General features: G+C 38.5%; 1 protein-coding gene across 1 annotated transcript; it reads left to right on the top strand.

Moving 5' to 3' along the window:
- Positions 1-5,816: 5,816 nt before the first annotated feature.
- LOC109174830 lies at positions 5,817-6,944 on the top strand. Its single transcript, XM_019324063.1, has one exon. It carries the CDS (start codon positions 5,817-5,819, stop codon positions 6,942-6,944), a length of 1,128 nt encoding a protein of 375 aa, XP_019179608.1.
- The last annotated feature ends 11,477 nt before the right edge of the window (positions 6,945-18,421 follow it).

The raw sequence follows: 18,421 nt of genomic DNA on the forward strand, positions 1-18,421 counted from the left end.
ATATTCTCTCCCACAACATATGACATTACGTTCCGCAAATTAACATTATTGGCAGTGAATTATGAATTTAAATATGCAGTTGATGAACGTCATGACTGTAATTTACTGGTCATTAGACGCTAATATTTATTTGTAAATCCCCGATGGATTCAACACTTTTGGAATGTGGAAAGTGAAAATCGCAATGTGTATCATTAAATTACAAAATTCTTTGTAAGAATTGAATATTATTGACTTAGTGTTTTTCCTCCTGAAGAAGGAATGCATATTGAATGATTGAGTTGACTGTGTATTTTTCCTCCCGAAGAAGGAATATGCAAATATGTACCATTACGTGTTCGTTAAAGAATTGCTAATGGAGTTATTTGTTTGTTATCATAGTCCATATTGATGGTTTAAATATCATTGAAACACATAGAGAGCTTGGTGATATCAACTCATGCCGAAAGACGGAGTTTTGAAATAAAAAACGTGGAAACCCAAGTATTGTCTCGACCTGAAGATCGAGTTTCTCCTTGAAGAAGTTTTATACACCAGTTAGCCTATTTGAAAAATGTCTTGGAGATGTTTTATATGGATAAGTATTATTTACTTATCACACTAACGGTTATCCAATAATCTCTTGAAGTAGATAAAGGACAATTTAGACTCGAAGATGATAATGAGGATATTTTGGGACTGGAAGTCCATTACTTGATATTTTTATTGGAGCACTATTATAGAACTAGAAGTTCTATAGTCCCATCAGGCCTGATATTGAATTTGCAATGAAATTGCTAGCAAAGTTTAGTGCTCCCTCTACAATGAAATATTAGAATTGTGTTTAACATATCCTCCAGCATTTTCGAGGTATAAAGATTTTGACGTTTATGTGAAAAACCAATATGTGGTTTTAATAGGCTACTTGAGTACTGGCTCTTTTTTTATTTTGATCCCTATGATGCCAAGTCCCAAACTGGTTATGCTATATTTTACCCCAATGTCCCATATGAGGATGAATAAAGATTGTGTTGCCCGAACAAGTAATAGTTTTGTTAAGGGGAACCTTACAAAACATATTGCATGCACCTAAGTCCTTCTACACACTTGAACTCTAGAAGAGTGGTAAAATTCTTGTTGAGAAAGTTTGCCCTAGTGAATAATCTTGCAGATATATATGTTCACTAAGTCTCTCCCTACATCCACTTTTGAGTAATATGTTTATAAAATTGGGATGCGTTGGCTAAGAAGATTGTTATCTTCAGGGGGAGCGACAACCCCTAGCTGTGCTAGAATGGGCAATTTAGAGGACTTTTGAAATCCTAAAGATTATGCTCTGAAAGCATATGGTTGTACTCTTTTTCCCTTAGCTAAGTTTTTCCCCACGGGGTTTTCTTATGCTAAGGTTTTTAATGAGGCAACCAATGTTGGTGCACTTGAGTGGTTAGTCATGAAGACCCTTGAAATCTTGAAGATTATACCCGGAAGATTTATGGTTGTACTCTTTTCCTTAGCTAAGTTTTTTCCCCACTGGGTTTTCTTAGGCTAAGGTTTTTAATGAGGCAATCAGTGCAACACATGGTTGACATACTTCATGTACTCTTTTCCTCATCTAGATTTTTCCCAGGCCACTGGGTTTTCTAGCGAGGTTTTTAACGAGGCATGAGTATTGTTAGATAATGGCCAAGGGGGAGTGTTATAAATATATTATTGAATGGCCATTATCATTGAGGCTTTTCATTTGCCCTATCTTCAACTCCCTCATTATGTTAGGAAATGAAGGGTTGTATTATTTTGTATATATATACATGTTGAAGGATGAATAAGATGAGCCTTTTTGAAGTTCTTATATCATGTGTTCTACTATTCTCTCTACTCTCCCATTCCATATTGCAATATTGTTTATACATATAATTGGCGCGTTACCGTACAACAATCCCAATAGATTGAGCTAATCAGTAGGCCAAATTACAGCATAATAGATATTATTGAAATCAATGAATACAGTGCCTACTGAATTGAACACCGCTACTACGGGGTTGAGAGTCAAAGTAATCGTCACCAACCTGGTTTTGGACAGGCACAATGGTGAGTGCAAACGGATTCTCATTCCCCCAACAGCATTCTCAGCTTCGTCATCCTCGTTTTCCTCTTCGTGCAGTCCCTGGTCTGCGTGAGCCTGCAAACCCTCATTTATTACACGCATATGTCTCCCGCCTTGTTGTCGTTGACCCCGCATATGCTCTCGCTCTCGTCGTCTATCTCTAGGAAGAGGTTGAAAAGGTTCGTCCACATATGCAGAATTAAAGATATGTTCGGGGACATCAACTAGGTAACCGTACTCAGCACGATCTAAATACGCAGGCACACTAACACTGAATTCCCTAACCAATTCAGATTGTCGCATTGGATCCGTACCAGCTTCCTCCGGACTTAAGTGCAATTGACGTAGGAAATACATCTACATCAAATATAAAACATATTATCACCCACAACAAATATCTTCACGCAAGGGTAATCGCCATAACTATTAACAAATATAATAAAATTAATTAACAAACTAACCACGTCATATAATGGGGCACCACATTGGACATAACCCTCATCTTGTCGGTGGTTAGGGTTACCAATGAGGCGACGACCATAGGTATGGAACCATACCCTATATGCGTGAGTTGCAACTGGGTTGTCCATCACTAGCATTGGAATAATGAAATCTTCGCGACCAATCCACAATGCCAAATGCGTGTTATGTTTGTCGACCGAATCAAAATTACCAGATCGCTCATCAAACGCGTGCAACTGTTCATTGTACCCCACAACGACCGGGACATCTTGCAAACTACTAAATTGCCTGTAAAAGCGGGATGGGTAGTAATACTCAACGATATAAAAAAAAATATCAACGGGACTTGTGCAGTCCAAATATGTTGTCCCTCTTTGCAGTAATCACGCAACTGATGCCAAAACTGACCGTACGACTCAAACACAAACTGCACAACACATTAATAAGTAAAACAATCTTAATCATACCATATGATTCTATAATTTAATACATTAAATAAATCTCCAATATTAAAGAAGCTTACCATTTCTGCGTTAACGCGATCCAATTGGTCGCGATATGCCCAAACTACGTGTTTGGGCACAGTACCCCAACTGTGTCGACCAACCCACCTACATTTGCAACGAAGCTTCATAAGTATAGGAAACCTCTACTATGCCAAAAATAACTTGCTTAAAATAAATTTCTATTACAACTAACCTTGCTGCAACTGGCAGACCTCCTAGAATTTCTTGCGGTAGAACGTCCGTTGGCCTAACCATAGGAAGCCTCTCCCATGCCTAAATTTGCAGAAGGAGCATACATCCCCCAACATGAGAAGAATTGTGGTCAGCTCCTCTGCACAAAGCTCTATAAAGATAGGCTAAAACAGTTGATACCCAGCTGTACTGACCACAAACCTCAAAATTTTCTAGAAATGGTAACAAATTTAACTTTGCAAACATATTGGACGTTTCTGGAAAAAGAAGTCCTCTTAACAAATGCATCAGATATGTCCGCGTAGCCACTGCGACATCTTCATCCGTGCTAGCCGCGGTTAATTCGAGAACAAGTGGGAGAATCATCGAATTAATTTTGCTTTGGCCTTTCAAGAATGAATCATTCAGAGTAAATCGCAATAAACGAGTGCACAACCTCTTCCATTCTTCTTTTGAACGTTGAACACATCCTGTAACAGCAAGGCCGTCCACCTTTAGGCCAAATAACACTTCAACATGCATCTTGAAGTGTTATACCTACCTCACCAAAGGGTAGGTGAAATGCGTAGACCTCGGGACGCCAAAGCTCAATCAACGCAGCAATCAACGAATGATCCAACCTCAAGTCGCGTACGTGCGCAACACCATTGTAGACACAGAAAATTTGAAGCTGACAAGTGGACCGATTAAATCATTATCGAGCCCAATTTCGGAGTTGATTATTAGTCCAATTTAATTAATTGGGCTATGATAATTAAATTAATTTAATTAGTCCAAGTAAATTTGATTTGGGCTATTGAATTAATTAATTAATTGGTCCAAGCCCATTTCATAATTGAATTATAAGTATAATTATAATTTAAATATAATATGATTTTATTATATTTGAATTAGATAATTATAATTTAATTTGAATTTGAATTAGATGATAGAATAATGAATCTAGACTTGATTTTGGCAAGGTTCATTTTAGTAGATAATTAATTAATTTAATTAAATAAATATTAGTGGAGTTTGTTGAGGGATTTTAGTTACAAACTTCATTATAAATAGAGCCTCAATTTCATTCTTTAAATCACATCTTAAATACATTGAGAACAACTTGAAGGCTTGAGAGCTTGAAGGCATTGAAGAACGCTTGAAGACTTGAAGGCTTGAAGATTTGAGAGCTCTTTTGAAGGCATTTGAAAATCTTGAAGAATTAAAGGCATTGAAGGCATTTTTTGCAAGTTTTAAAGATCTTGAAGCAACTTGAAGCCTTTTTGTAGGTACTTTGAAGATCTTGGAGCCTTTTGAAGGCAACTTGAAGCCATTGCAGACGCTTTAATTTGATGTTTTGCAGGGTTGATTGTTTCTAAATTCTTGACGTTTGCTGTTGAAGATCACGCCACTTGAACCCCGGAAGCTACGCCATTTGAATCCCGGAGGCACGCGCCAATTGAATCCCGGAGGCTACGCTACTTGAATCCCGGGGGCACTTCAGTAGATAACATTAGTGAAGAATCAGAGGACTAGACAGAGATTGTGTACCTGCACATTGAATTATGCACACGCTGTACACGAAATTTTGTGAATATATACAAAGTTTACTTTTTTGTGTTTATAGATTTTGGCACGCCCAGTGGGACCGCTCTGTCTCTCATCTCTTCACTATTGATCTACATGAGCAAGCAACTCTACTAGAAATCGGAATGGCGTCAAGAAGCTCGACGTTCAAGAAGTCTTATGCCCAAGCCGCTAGTTCCAAGGCTTCTTCAACAAATGGTTCTGAAGCTAGCCGAGAGACCGAAGCACCATTAACCAGGTGCCGTGCAAGGAGCTTAGGAATGCGACCGCCAGAGTCTGAGTCAATTGTTCGATGTATGATTCAAAGACTTGAAACGGCTCCTACCGTCCAGAGGAAGTCTATCTATGTTGTAGGTCCACCATCTTCGAAAGGAGCAAGTAATAGCGGGAGGCTAGCGTCTTCAAAAGGAGCAACTGGCAGCGGGATGCTGACATCTCCGAAAGAAGTGGCGAATAGCGAGAAGTCATCTACCTCAGGAGGAGCAGCTCATAGCGAGACGTCGGCTACCCCAAAAGGAGCAGCTGGTAGCGAGAGTCCAATATCTCCGAAAGAAGCAGCCGATAGCGGGAATCCAACATCTTTGAAAGGAGTTGATGATAGTAGGAGCCCAACATCCTCAAAAGGAAACACTAACACCGGAGGCTCGTCACTGACATCGCCGTCGTCCAACATGTGGAAGGTCGCGCCAGAATGGTCACGTGTCTATACAAACATGCCGGCTATGACAATAAGTGTGACAACTATAAAGGACCAGCTTGCGAGCATCACTAAGGCACTTGAAGGGATTACCACCCTCCTTCAAAACCAAGAAAAGAGAATCAACGACTTAACTGAAAAGGTCGAGAGTACAAGGAATGGCGAAACTAGCCGGGCTCCTGGGAAACAACCTGAGGTTCAAGGAGAAGATGCCTCGCACTAACCAAATTGCATTGGGCGAACTTCAGTGCATGAGGAATCAACTTCGCACATACCAAGTTCGGACAGGAGCATTCCAGTCACAGGGGGCATGATACCTGTAGATCGGCTTAACGAGTTCATCATGGGAGCTATCAAAGGAAAGCTCGAGGGGGAAAAACCTTCATACACTTACACCAAGCCTTACACCCAAAGGATAGAGGATTTGAAGATGCCTATTGGATATCAACCTCTAGCATTTCAACAATTCGATGGGAAAGACAATCCAAGACAACACATCGCCCACTTCGTGGAAACATGCAACGACGCTGGGACGTATGGAGATCTTCTTTTCAAGCAGTTCGTCCGCTCTTTGAAGGGTACTGCCTTCAATTGGTATACTGACTTGGAGCCTGGCTGCATTGATAGCTGGCATGACATGGAGCACGAGTTCTTGATCCGCTTCTATAGCACAAGAAGAACCGTCAGCTTCTTAGAACTCACCACCACTCACCAAAGGAATAGTGAAAGCTCGGCCGCTTACATTGAAAGATGGAGGGAGTTATGCTTAAATTGCAAGGAAAAGATATCACAGAGCTCCGCGATTGAAATGTGCATCCAAGGCATGCACTTCGAGCTCTCCTACATCCTCCAAGGGCTCAAGCCTAAGACTTTTGAGGAATTATCTAGTCGCGCCCACGATATGGAGTTAAGCATAACAGTTAATGGTGGACAAAACATACACATTCAAAGCTTCTACAATGGGGGCAAGAGTCATGATGACGTTGAAAATGGCGGCAAGGCCTTTAAGAAATATGAAAGCATGGATGCTATGCATGTGAATATTCAACCAACTAGGATATTCACTAAAGCTATTGGTGAGTCTAAAGATGCTTCTAGACCATTACATGGTAGTAGAAGGCTTTCCTACAGGAAAAGACAAAACAAGAAGTATCCATTCTTGGATTCTGATGTTCCATATATGTTTCATGAGCTACTAAAGCACAATCTCGTTGATTTGCTAGAAATGAGGCGACCACACGAGGCATCAATGGTGGATGATCCGAGTTATTGCAAGTATCACAGACTTGTCGGACATCAAATTGAAAATTGCTTTGTCTTTAAGGATAAAGTAATGAAGTTAGCTCGAGATGGGAGAATTGAACTTGCAGGTGGCACAGGAAGCGCTAATCAAGTTTCCATCTCATGCGGTAAATCTACTTCGCTACTCCACCATTGAAGGGTCTCCGTGATTGAAAATCGTCCGGAAATTGGCTGGCCTTGTGGGCTAAGTTATGCCAATTTCTATACAGTTTTCCAACACTATATGGCCACACCACGAGAGATCGAGAGTTCGAACTCTCGTGTGACTTACACGAGAGTTTGACTCTCGTGTTATGAGCACACACGAGAGTTCAGTCTCGTGTGCACTGAAGCACGAACTTTCGTGCATCCCGAAAGTAACTGAGCTGAAACAGCGCGGACCATTTGTTGGTTCTGGACTGTTACAGGATTAATCTTGTATTAATTCCACCTTTTGAATTTTTGAGTTAAATCTCAATAATGGTGGCTGTTTCAGGTGTTACAAATCGTGGATTAAATGCTAAACTAAATGCTATTGATTCCTCACCTCCTATATAAGAAGGGGTGTAGCAGCAGTGTTTCTACACAGACTGAAAACAAGACACACAACACTGAAATTCTGTTTTCCCAGCTCCAAAATCTCTGCTCCTACTCCCTTCTTGTAGCTGTGTTCGTCCCATGCTCTTGTTCGCTGGGTTCGTTCGTTTGGATGCTCAAACGTCGAACCGTTGTACGTTTTATCCTGGGAAGCCTAGGCCACAACGCTCCTAACACTTTTGGGAGGTGGCAAATAAGGTTTTAAGGAAAGAATGGCACTCGCCTAACTCGTACATTTCTTTCTTCCTTCTCCTTCTTTCTCGTTTGGATTATGCTTTTAAGCAAAAATCCGTTCTCTCTCTTTTGATATATTAGTTCGATTGGACTTATAATCCGAGGATTATTAGTTTCAATTTTGTTTAATATATATTGGTATATCTTTTTCGTAGATATACATGTATATATAACCTTCGGATCCGTTTATATATATTTGTGTGTGTATATATATTTCGGGTAAATATCCAATAATATTTTATATACTTGTGTGTGTATATTTAAATATTATTTTTGGGATATTAAATCGATTTTTGTTCATTTTCACCAACAGATTTTTCCTAGGATGTGTGTGATTACATAGAAATGAAAGGACCCTATTTATAGCTGTAGGATAGAGAGTTTTGATAAGCTCAAACTCTTTTGATATTATCTAATTAAACAAATTATATAATACCAATATTATCCAAAATATTTCAAATATACTCAAGTATACTAATATTGATAAATAATCAATATTTATCAAAATTTAAGTGTCTACAACCATAAAAGCCTGACATGCGCAAATTGTAGATCATTCTAGAATCGCGCCGCTCTCGCTAATTTAATTGGCCATCATAGTGACAAACCTTTAAATGAGCATCAAAATTTGGATCAGTCCATATTGATCTATACACAATATCATTATTCCACCAAGTAAATGTTATCAAGATAGATTATTAAGGAAAAATAAAGTGAAAGAAAGAAATTTGGCGTATGAAATACTATGCCCAGAATTGAATTGTAGATAGATGCCGTATTAATTTCATATTGCTGGAGAGCTGTTGAAGCCACACTAGAATTGACGCCGAACAAAGCCACTAAAAATGTACTGCTAAACCAGAATTGATGCTATCACAGCAAGTTTTGTATGTTTGAATGTTTTGAGTTGGTTTAATCACAACATCTTAATGCTATTAAATGAAATTTTTATTATAAATTGAATTCATTATAAGGAAATCACAGCAAGCTTGTCTACTTGTCATTCTAATAATTTTTTTTGAGTTGGTTTAATCACAACATCTTAATGCTATTAAATGAAATTTTTATTATAAATTGAATTCATTATAAGGAAATCACAGCAAGCTTGTCTACTTGTCATTCTAATAATTTTTTTCCATATTTGTATAGAATCCAAATTAAAGAAGCAATGATATCCTTGAGATATTGGAGAATACCAAAGTATTTTAATGAACAAATTTCAATTAGTGATTGTTGAAATTCGTGAACTGTAAGTGAAGAAAAATTAGGTGCTACTCAGCCTACGCCTACGCCATGCAGTGTGATGTGCAGACATTCCATGTTGTTGGAAACTGATTGCCAATATATATATATATTTAGCAGTGCAGAATTTGCTAAAGTCTAGGGATTAGAAATTGCAGATACTTATGAGTTATGATGGTATAATATATTTACTGCCCACATCTTTCTAGGGATTAGAAATTGCAGATACTCCTACATCTTTCTTTTAGCTGAGTTTAATGCGATTTGAGAGGACTTGAGACTAGGTCGATCTTATTCTCCTCACCACCAAATCCTCTTATCATGTGTGTTTATTAAAAAGAGTTATAACATATAACTGAAAATTTTAAAATTTTAAAACTTTTTAATGTTTTTAAATTTTTCAAATTTTGAAATCACAACACATCTTGTTCAAAAAAAGAAAAGAAACCACAACACATCAGAATTCAAAACCCAGTTTCTTTCTCTCATCTTTCCTCTCATTTTATCATCTTTCTCAAAATTCTGCAGCGACCATGGTGGCATGATGCAGCAGCATAGCAGAATCATGTGTTTCAGAAAAAAAAAATGAAGAAGAAGAAAGTATATAGTATATATATTAAAAGTGTTTTGGTTGATTCTGAATTGTAGGCTCTATCGGAATTTGTAATACATGATTTTTGTGACACTAAATTTGAATTTTTATTCAATTATAATACATCAATTTATATAATATCTATCAAAGTATATGACATATCATAACAGTTTTTAAGGGAAATTAAAATATAAATAATAAATATTAATTGAAATTAATGAATATAATGCCTACTAAGGATAATTTTCCTAACAAAATAAATGTTTTAATTCGTAACTTAAAATTGATATTGTCTTAAATTGATAACTAAATAACTTAAACATAATGTTTTCATTATGTAGTTAAGCACTGTTTAATTTGTTACATCAAATGACAGCACACTTTTTGACTTGAATTACATATTGTGAATATAAATTATCAAGGCATGGACAGTACTGATATTTCACAAACATAAGTTTTGAAATATAATTGTTTAACACTTTGGTCAGTCATGTTACATGAATTTACTATCCACGGTAGTAGGCATTATATTCATTGTTTAACACTTTGGTCAGTCATGTTACATGTTACATGAATACATATTCAATTGTGTTTGGGTTTTATAAGCAAATTAGTGATAAATTAACAAAGTGAAGTTTCATTGAGATATGCAGCAGCCAGTGTCTTAGTGCTAATTAAGCATTTTAATTTAAGTATACAATAAAATTGTCTATTTTATATCACAATATAAAAGGTATTATTTATGTGAAATAGATAGGTTCAAAATGAGTAAACTTTAGGTGCGGCCGCGCCTTAACGTACGGTCAATGTGGCCGCACCAATAGTTATGCAAATATACACCAATAATATTAGAAAATGCACAACACAAATATGCACCATTAAGTACGCATCACCAAAAAATGCACCGTTAGGTGTGCATAAAAGCACCACACAGTATTCGGAAATGCACAATTAGGTGTGAGGAGTTATGGTGCATTTTTTAGGCGTCTTGTGCTTTTTTTTTGTTGTACTTGTGCATTTTATTGTTGTGCATTTTTCTAACACTATTGATGCCTTTTGTTAACACTGTGGCATTTGGTTGAAGGGAATTTAAATTCCCTTCCCACTTAATTCCTACCTAATTCCAAAGGCCACAAAATTCCATTGTTTGGTTGAAAGGAATTGCAATTCCATGGAATTAAAATCTCATGTCCCCCTGGGATTTTAGGAAGAAAAAAGATAGTGATAAGTCAAAATTACCCCTTCCTTTTTTAACCTAAAATTAATGCCTAACAACAACAATGGACATTTTTGACTTTATACTACTTATTCCCTTTCAATTCCCATGTATACCAAATATTGGAATTGAAATTCCCAGTAATTCTATTCCTGTAAACCAAACACTGGAATTCAAATTCTCACTTTATTCCCAGTAAGTCATCTCCCATGGAATTGCAATTCCTTTCCCACGTAATTCCCCATCTCCAACCAAACGCCCTGTTAGTGTTTTTTCAAGCGACTGCACCGGATGACAGGAAGGTGCGACCGCATTTGAGCAGAAGTTGATTCAAAATTAATTCACAAATATATAATGATATAAAATAATAGCATTTTTTCATATGACAAAATTAATTCACAAATATGTTCGAAAATGCACAATTAAGTATAGTAAACAATATCTCTTTTGAACTAGTTCCTTCACAATATCTTAATGATATCAAATAAATTTTTTTATTGGAAATGTAGTTCACTCGCCCAAAAAAAATCAACTAATTTAATAGATGTAAATAAATGTTGTTTTTTTTTAAAAATAAATAAATAAAGAAACAAAGTTTTTTACTAAAAAAAAAAAAAAAAAAAAAAAAAAAAAAAAAAAAGAAGAAGAAGAAGAAACCCTTCCTACAAATTAAAACTATTGCTAGCTATAATCCGACTTGATTTATCTTTATCGACGGATAAAGCTGCACTATAGCACAAAAAAGTTTTACAAAAAGTTCAATATAAAAGTGTCAACTACCATGTAATGTAATGACATATCAATTATCATTTCAAATAGATAGTCATAAGTTTGAACTCCAGGGTTTAAATTTTTTAAACTCAAAATATTTGAAAAAGTATAGAACATATATTGTTTTATAAAAATTTTAAAAGTCTAGCTCCAAAAGCCTACAATTAAAGCTTAATACAATTTTTTCTTTTAATAGGTGTATGCTCTTCACTTGCCTTGATTGACGATTAGAGTCGTCGTCCTTCTAATTTTGCGGTTTCTAAAATTATATTTACATTTTTACTTTTTTAAGATTAAAGTGTCATCTTGCACTATGAACTATTCCCAATTATTCACACTGTGCCATAATATTTAATAAGTGATATTTAAATTTATAAATCATTTTTTAGCCTAAATTATTTTATAATTTTCCTACAAGTTACCACTAATTTCATGCTGACTTGAAATTTTTTATTATTTTTTTTGTCTACTACCTGGAACTTGCGAATGAGCTAGTAGCTTTCAAAAAAAAAAAAAAAAAAAAAAAAAAAAAAAAAAAAACTAGAACTTGCGAATGAGCTCCACGACAGCTTCCCTTTTCCGGCCATCTGCATGATGCCAAACAAGCTCAAGAATCTGAGAAATCGCCGTACCCATTGGCTCACTCATCCCATGCACTCCGAACAGTTCATCACCGCCAGAATAACAGCAGAGACGCACCACCGCGACACAACCGCCAGCCATCTTCACCCACTAACGAAATCACCATCGTCTTCTCTACCTCAAGTCGGCAGCAAACCAATAACAAAAAAGCCCAACTTTAGTTTTGTTTCTCTTTCTTCTGAACGCAACACTCACCCTCCACCTTCACTTTTTTCGTTCTCTTTTTGCGTGGAACTGATAGAAAAGAGAGAGAGAGCTTTGATGAAGATGATGTTGATGGCGACGAAGCTATGGCGTGGAAGAGGATGGTGGAGCTTGATGACAATGATGATGGAGGTTTGGTGTTGGGAACATTGATGATGAAACTGGAATCAGCGAACATTTAGACCTGTGACTCTGTTGGAGAATAAAGTGTAAACTAAAGCGCGAAAGTCCGCTGAAAAAGCACGTGAGTCTTGAATGCAAGATATAGCCTTTAAAACCTTTAATTTATTTCAATTATAAAGCTGGACTAGATGAAAACATATTCCAGATATAATAAAGAACATGAAATAAATAGCAGTAAAAGAAAGCATGCACCAGGATATGTTCACGCAGTTCGGTGCCTCACTCCTACGTCTGCGGGGCCACTCACATCAACCCAAATCCACTATGATGAAAAACGGAGTACAAGAGGATAGTTAATTACACTCTAAAGTATAACCTATACCTACTCCAGAACCCACTCCAGTGGATCCGATGTGCAGGCGTTCTTCATTGCTTCATGATCTGATTGCAAGATCTTCTTCACACACAACAGTACAGGATATATTTGGTATAGATGCACCAAGATTTTCGGAGTAAGGCTTTGTGAAAGAGTGCGCAATGTGAATGCTAATTAAGGTAGCATTATATATAGGTTTTAAATGATGTTTTGATCCTCAAAGCATGCACTCTTCCATTCCTTGAATTCGGCTGCTCCATTAGATTTAGATCTCCCCATTGATAGGGTCTTGAATAAATACTTTGAACAAGTTTCATACCTCCTGGATTACTTCCTTGCGCTGATCTAGTCAACTACTCCAGACGACATGACTAATCCAGCAACTAATCCAGGACTACTTTGACAACTAATCTAAGCCAATAATACAGAGGTTTAAATATGCAATATATTTACACTTACAATCTCCCCCTTTGGCTATTAGTTGACAAAACTACTAAAAGATATCATCGGCTTTAACATGAATTGCCAAATGAACAATCTATACAAATGAGATCGGATTAGTCACTAGTCAAGAGTAGCTAGACACACACCCTCCTTAAACTTAACCAATGTTGTGCCAGAGAATTTCAAACACAATTAAGGCATACAAACACATAGAAATTTAAAGCACAAAGACACACAGAACACATACATGTCACATAATATAGCTGCATAGCATTTATCACATAGTCAAGGCAAAACACGCAGCACCTTAACACATATAAAAGCAAAATAAAGGTAGATCACACCACATTATTCACTGGCACTTATGGCTAAGTTCACAAAAACACATACTCCCCCTTACTACGTGCACTCCCCCTTTTTTTCAATCTAATGGACAAAGAGCAGCATCAGGACTGGGTGGAGGAGGAGGAGATCTCCAAGTCTTCGTCATCACCAGCAGGAGCATCAGTAGAAGCATTCTCAATAGAGGCAATCTGGCGATTGGTGCGGAGCAGCTGAGCCTCGGCAGTAGAGATGGAAGATTGAATGGCTAGAGAGGCATCCTTCATGGTAGCAATGTGTGAAGTAAGAAAGGTGACTTGCTGACGAAGAACAGCTAGTGTCGAAGCAGAATCAGTAGCAGAAGCAGTCGGTGTAGCGTCCAGGCATGTCGCTGGAGGATCAGCTGGAGTAAGGGCAGGTGGAACTGAGGAGAGAGTGGCCCGATCATCATAGTGTGACCTTTGGAAGATGCGAGAGTCCATAGAAGTCTTGTGAGTAACATGGCAGAGCTCTTCATTGGAATAGAGTTGAAGCCCTTGTTGTTGCAGAATCCCGGTGATAAGGCATGGAAAAGGGAGATGAATCTTGGCTTCCTTCTTTTTAGCAAAACTCATGATGTGATGATAGATGAGGTGACCAAGATCAATAGGCAGTTGATGTCGAACTTTGTATAACAGAGAGGCCATCTTCTTATTGACAGTGTGCACAGAGACATTCGGGATCCAATTGCTAGAAGCTAGGCGAAAGAGAACCGAATATACTGCAGTAAGTACATTCGAAGGCAGACCATCCTTTGGCCAGATGTTGATCTCATTGTGGGTAAGATGGGATGCAAGAAAGTCCCCAGCGGGCTCAAAGAGATCATCACACGCATCACGCTGAAAATAAGCATTAATAATAGAGGGACTAAAATCATACCAAACATCCCGGAGAAAAACCTGTTGATAATGCGGAGAGGCCGGCCGAAGAGAATCAGATGTGAGATTGGCGTAGAATTCCGGAATAAGCCAGGCAGAGTAGGCTCTCACATTCTAAATAGTCTGGAGAAGGTTCTGAGCACTAAGAAGAGGAATGATATTGCACACGCGAATGAGGTACTCAATACTGAAATTCTTCTCAACCAAGATATTGCGATTGGAATGTTGCTGCCATACTGTTTCCAATGCAGGAGAGAGCAAGATTGGTCTGAACAAGGTTTCCTTGGACACCTTAGCAGTCTTGGACCTGGATGATGCAGCTGGCTTTGAAACAGGAGCAGAGGCTGGAGCAGAAGCTGGAAGAGGAGCTGGAGTAGACACGCCAGTTCTCGATCGTGTACGCTGAGCAAGACCCGTAGGCCGATGTTCAGAACACTTGCTGGGACGAGATTCAGAGACAAATTCAACATCATCGGACATTTTGAAGCTTTCTCTTAGCCACCGGAGCTGCAGCAGGTGCTTCATCTGGATCAGTAACTTTGGCTTTCCCTTTGGCCTTCGATGCAGCAAACGGCACTATGATAACTGGGACAGCCGTTTCTACACGGGCAGAGTTAGGCATATTTGCAATGGTGTCTGAGATGATGGCTGCTTGAACGGATGGATCCTCAGGCTCAGAAACTATGTCCCGAATCGATACCTCAACATCCTCTGGAACAGAGCCTAGAGCAGAGACTGGATCATCAATAACTGGATCTGAGGCTGGAGCAATGGTTGGATCATGCGAATGCTCAGCCATTTTGGGAGTGGCCTTGTCGGTGCTTTGAGGTTGGGAACCTGTGAAGGCAATCGTAGACAGAGGCACAATAGACATACCAGCAGAGGGATCCTAATTTTGCAAGACAATAGCACAATCTCAAAAAAACATACCATAAATAATCAAGGCAAGAAGCAAATTAAAGCATAAAAATCGACCATAGATAATCAGGGCCGAATAAGAAAATTAAAGCATAAAAATGCGATGCATGCCTAATTAACAAGCAATAAGATATTGCTCCCTAAGAGATTAGAGAAATCAAACCGTAAATTGAGCCCGTAGTTACCGAGCCCGAAGCTCTTCCTGAAGAATTTCCTCGTCTAAAATTTCATCAAGCGGCCATGGGTCATCCGTGATCCCTGATGCTCTGGAAAAGATCTCCTTTGAGTCCTTCACGGATAACTCTTCCATCTGAGATGGGTGTCGAAGAAGCGTTGCAAGAACCCGGCGAGCAGAGATGTCCGAAATCGGAGCTGTGCCCCGAAGAATTTGACGATAGAGATCTAGGCGCTCATCTTCCGTGAGGTAGAAAAGGAAAGGATTAAGATCAGAATAGCTAGCCATAGTAGAGATAGATACAATCGGATCGATTGGGTAGAGGATTTTTGCAAGGATTCGAAGAATTGGATGGAAGATTTTAGGAGTGATTTTAAAGGTAAGTGAGAGTAATTGTAGGGATTGGATTCTATAAATTTAGGGAAGAACCGGTGGTGTATAACAGCCAGGTGAGAGAAAGAATTAATAAAAAAAATCAGAGTAGATAGTGCGGTCACACGGCTTAATTTTCGGTCTGGAGAACCTACTGGAGCGGAGAGCAGACCTGGAGGATTTTCTGGATTAGATCTGAAAAGAAAAAAAACAAACACGAAACAAAAGAAAAAAAAAACAACCAACTTTATTTTAGTTACAAAGAAAACTTAGATTGAAAACCTGCACACTCCGAGAGCAGCTCGAAGTAACTCAAATCTTGTGTTATCAAGAGGCTTTGTAAATAGATCAGCTAGGTTTTTCTCTGTTGAAATGTACTCCAGGTTGATTTCCTTGTCTTCTACCAATTCTCTTATGAAGTGATGCCGTATTTCAATATGTTTAGTTCGGGAATGTTGAACCGGATTTTTGGAGATGTTGATCGCACTAGTGTTGTCACAATAGAGGGTCATGTACTCTTGATGTAGACCATAATCTTGAAGCATCTATCTCATCCATAGGAGTTGAGTACAGCAGCTACCAGCTGCGATGTATTCAGCTTCAGCTGTGCTGAGAGATATCGAGTTTTGCTTCTTACTTAGCCAGGCAACTAAGTTCTTTCCAAAAAAGAAACAACCACCAGATGTACTTTTGCGGTCATCTGCATTTCCGGCCCAGTCGGCATCACTGTATCCTGCAAGATTCAGATTAGTATCATTTGAAAACCAAATGCCATAATTGAGAGTACCTTTGACATATTTAATTATTCTTTTCACGGCTTTAAGATGTGATTCTTTAGGAGCCGCTTGAAACCTGGCACATATTCCAACACTGAGCATAATTTCTAGACAGCTGGCTGTCAGCTACAGTAGACTCCCGATTATGCTCCTATATAAAGTAGGATCAATTGGCTTCCCTGATTCATCTTTGCTTAATTTTGTAGTTGTAGATATTGGCGTTCTTGCTTCTTTAGCTGTCTCAAGTCCAAACTTTGTTAGCAGGCCTTTTGCATATTTTTCTTGAGATATAAAAATACCTTCATTGGTTTGTTGGACTTGTAGTCCTAGAAAATAGGTTAGTTCGCCGATCATACTCATTTCGAATTCCTGTTGCATGACTTGAACCAGCTGATCTGTAGCACCTGTTTGAGTGGAACCAAAGATAATATTGTCAACATAAACCTGAGCAATTGTAATATGCTTACCTGTCCTTTTGATAAATAAGGTTTTGTCGACTCCCCCTCGGTTGTAGCCGTGCTGGAGAAGATACTGGGATAGCCTTTCATACCAGGCCCTCGGAGCTTGTTTTAGACCATATAGAGCATTGTCTAGTTTGTAGACATGGTCAGGATGATGAGGATCTTCAAACCCTTTAGGTGGAGCAACATATATATCTTCGGACAGATATCCATTTGAAAAGCCGTTTTAACATCCATCTGGAACAATTTTATCCCTAGAGCACACACTATACACAGAAGAAGGCGAATAGATTCTAGGCGTGCTACCGGTGCAAAAGTCTCTTCATAATCGATCCCTTCAATTTGAGAGTAGCCTTGTGCAACCAGTCTTGCTTTGTTGCGAGCAATGTTTCCAGCTGAATCAGTCTTGTTGCAAAAGATCCACTTTGTTCCTACAACATTCACACTGTCAGGTTTAGGGACTAGATTCCATACCTTGTTACATTCAAATTGTCTGAGTTCTTCCTGCATGGCTTTAATCCAGTGTTCATCAGATAGGGCTTCTTTTACCGTCTTGGGTTCGATCTTTGATGTGTAACACGTATACCCTGCAAGCTCGAGGTAATTTCGTTTAATCCCTCTAGTCCTTACTCCAGAGGATGGATCTCCTATGATATTTTGAGTAGGGTGATCTTTGTGAAGGCGGATAGCCCCGTCGAGTGCTCCAGCATCTGGGTCTGGACCAGGTTCTGGACTAGTAGCTGGAGGAGTTTGAGTAGAATCTGATGATGTAGTTTCAGGGGGTTCTGGATTATTTGTGTCAGGTTCTGGAGTAACTTCTGGTTAGAGACTCTTATAACCTCAGTTATTTCCTCAGGTTGATCATCAACCACCACGTTTGCCGATTCCATGATGGATTTTGTAACTTTGTTGTAGACACGGTAGGCACGACTATTCGTTGAATACCCAAGAAAGTACCCTTCATCACTTTTAGGCTCGAATTTTCCGGTTGGGTTTCGGTCTTTCAAGATGAAACACCGTGAGCCAAAAATATGAAAGTAATTAATATTAGGCTTCTTACCTTTCCATATTTCATATGGAGTATGATGTGTTCCGGGTCGTAGATATACTCGATTTATCGTGTGACAAGCAGTACTTACTGCTTCAGCCCAAAATCTCTGAGGCAAGTCTTTTGCATTGAGTAGAACCCGAGCCATCTCTTGAATTGTGCGATTCTTTCTTTCAACCACGCCATTTTGTTGTGGTGTTTTAGG

Source organism: Ipomoea nil, unplaced genomic scaffold (assembly GCF_001879475.1).
Source record: "Ipomoea nil cultivar Tokyo-kokei standard unplaced genomic scaffold, Asagao_1.1 scaffold0666, whole genome shotgun sequence".
Classification (NCBI taxonomy): Eukaryota; Viridiplantae; Streptophyta; class Magnoliopsida; order Solanales; family Convolvulaceae; genus Ipomoea; species Ipomoea nil.

Coding starts and splice junctions, on each gene's coding strand:
- LOC109174830 (XM_019324063.1), top strand. CDS start 5,817: ATGATACCTGTAGATCGGCTTAACGAGTTCATCATGGGAGCTATCAAA.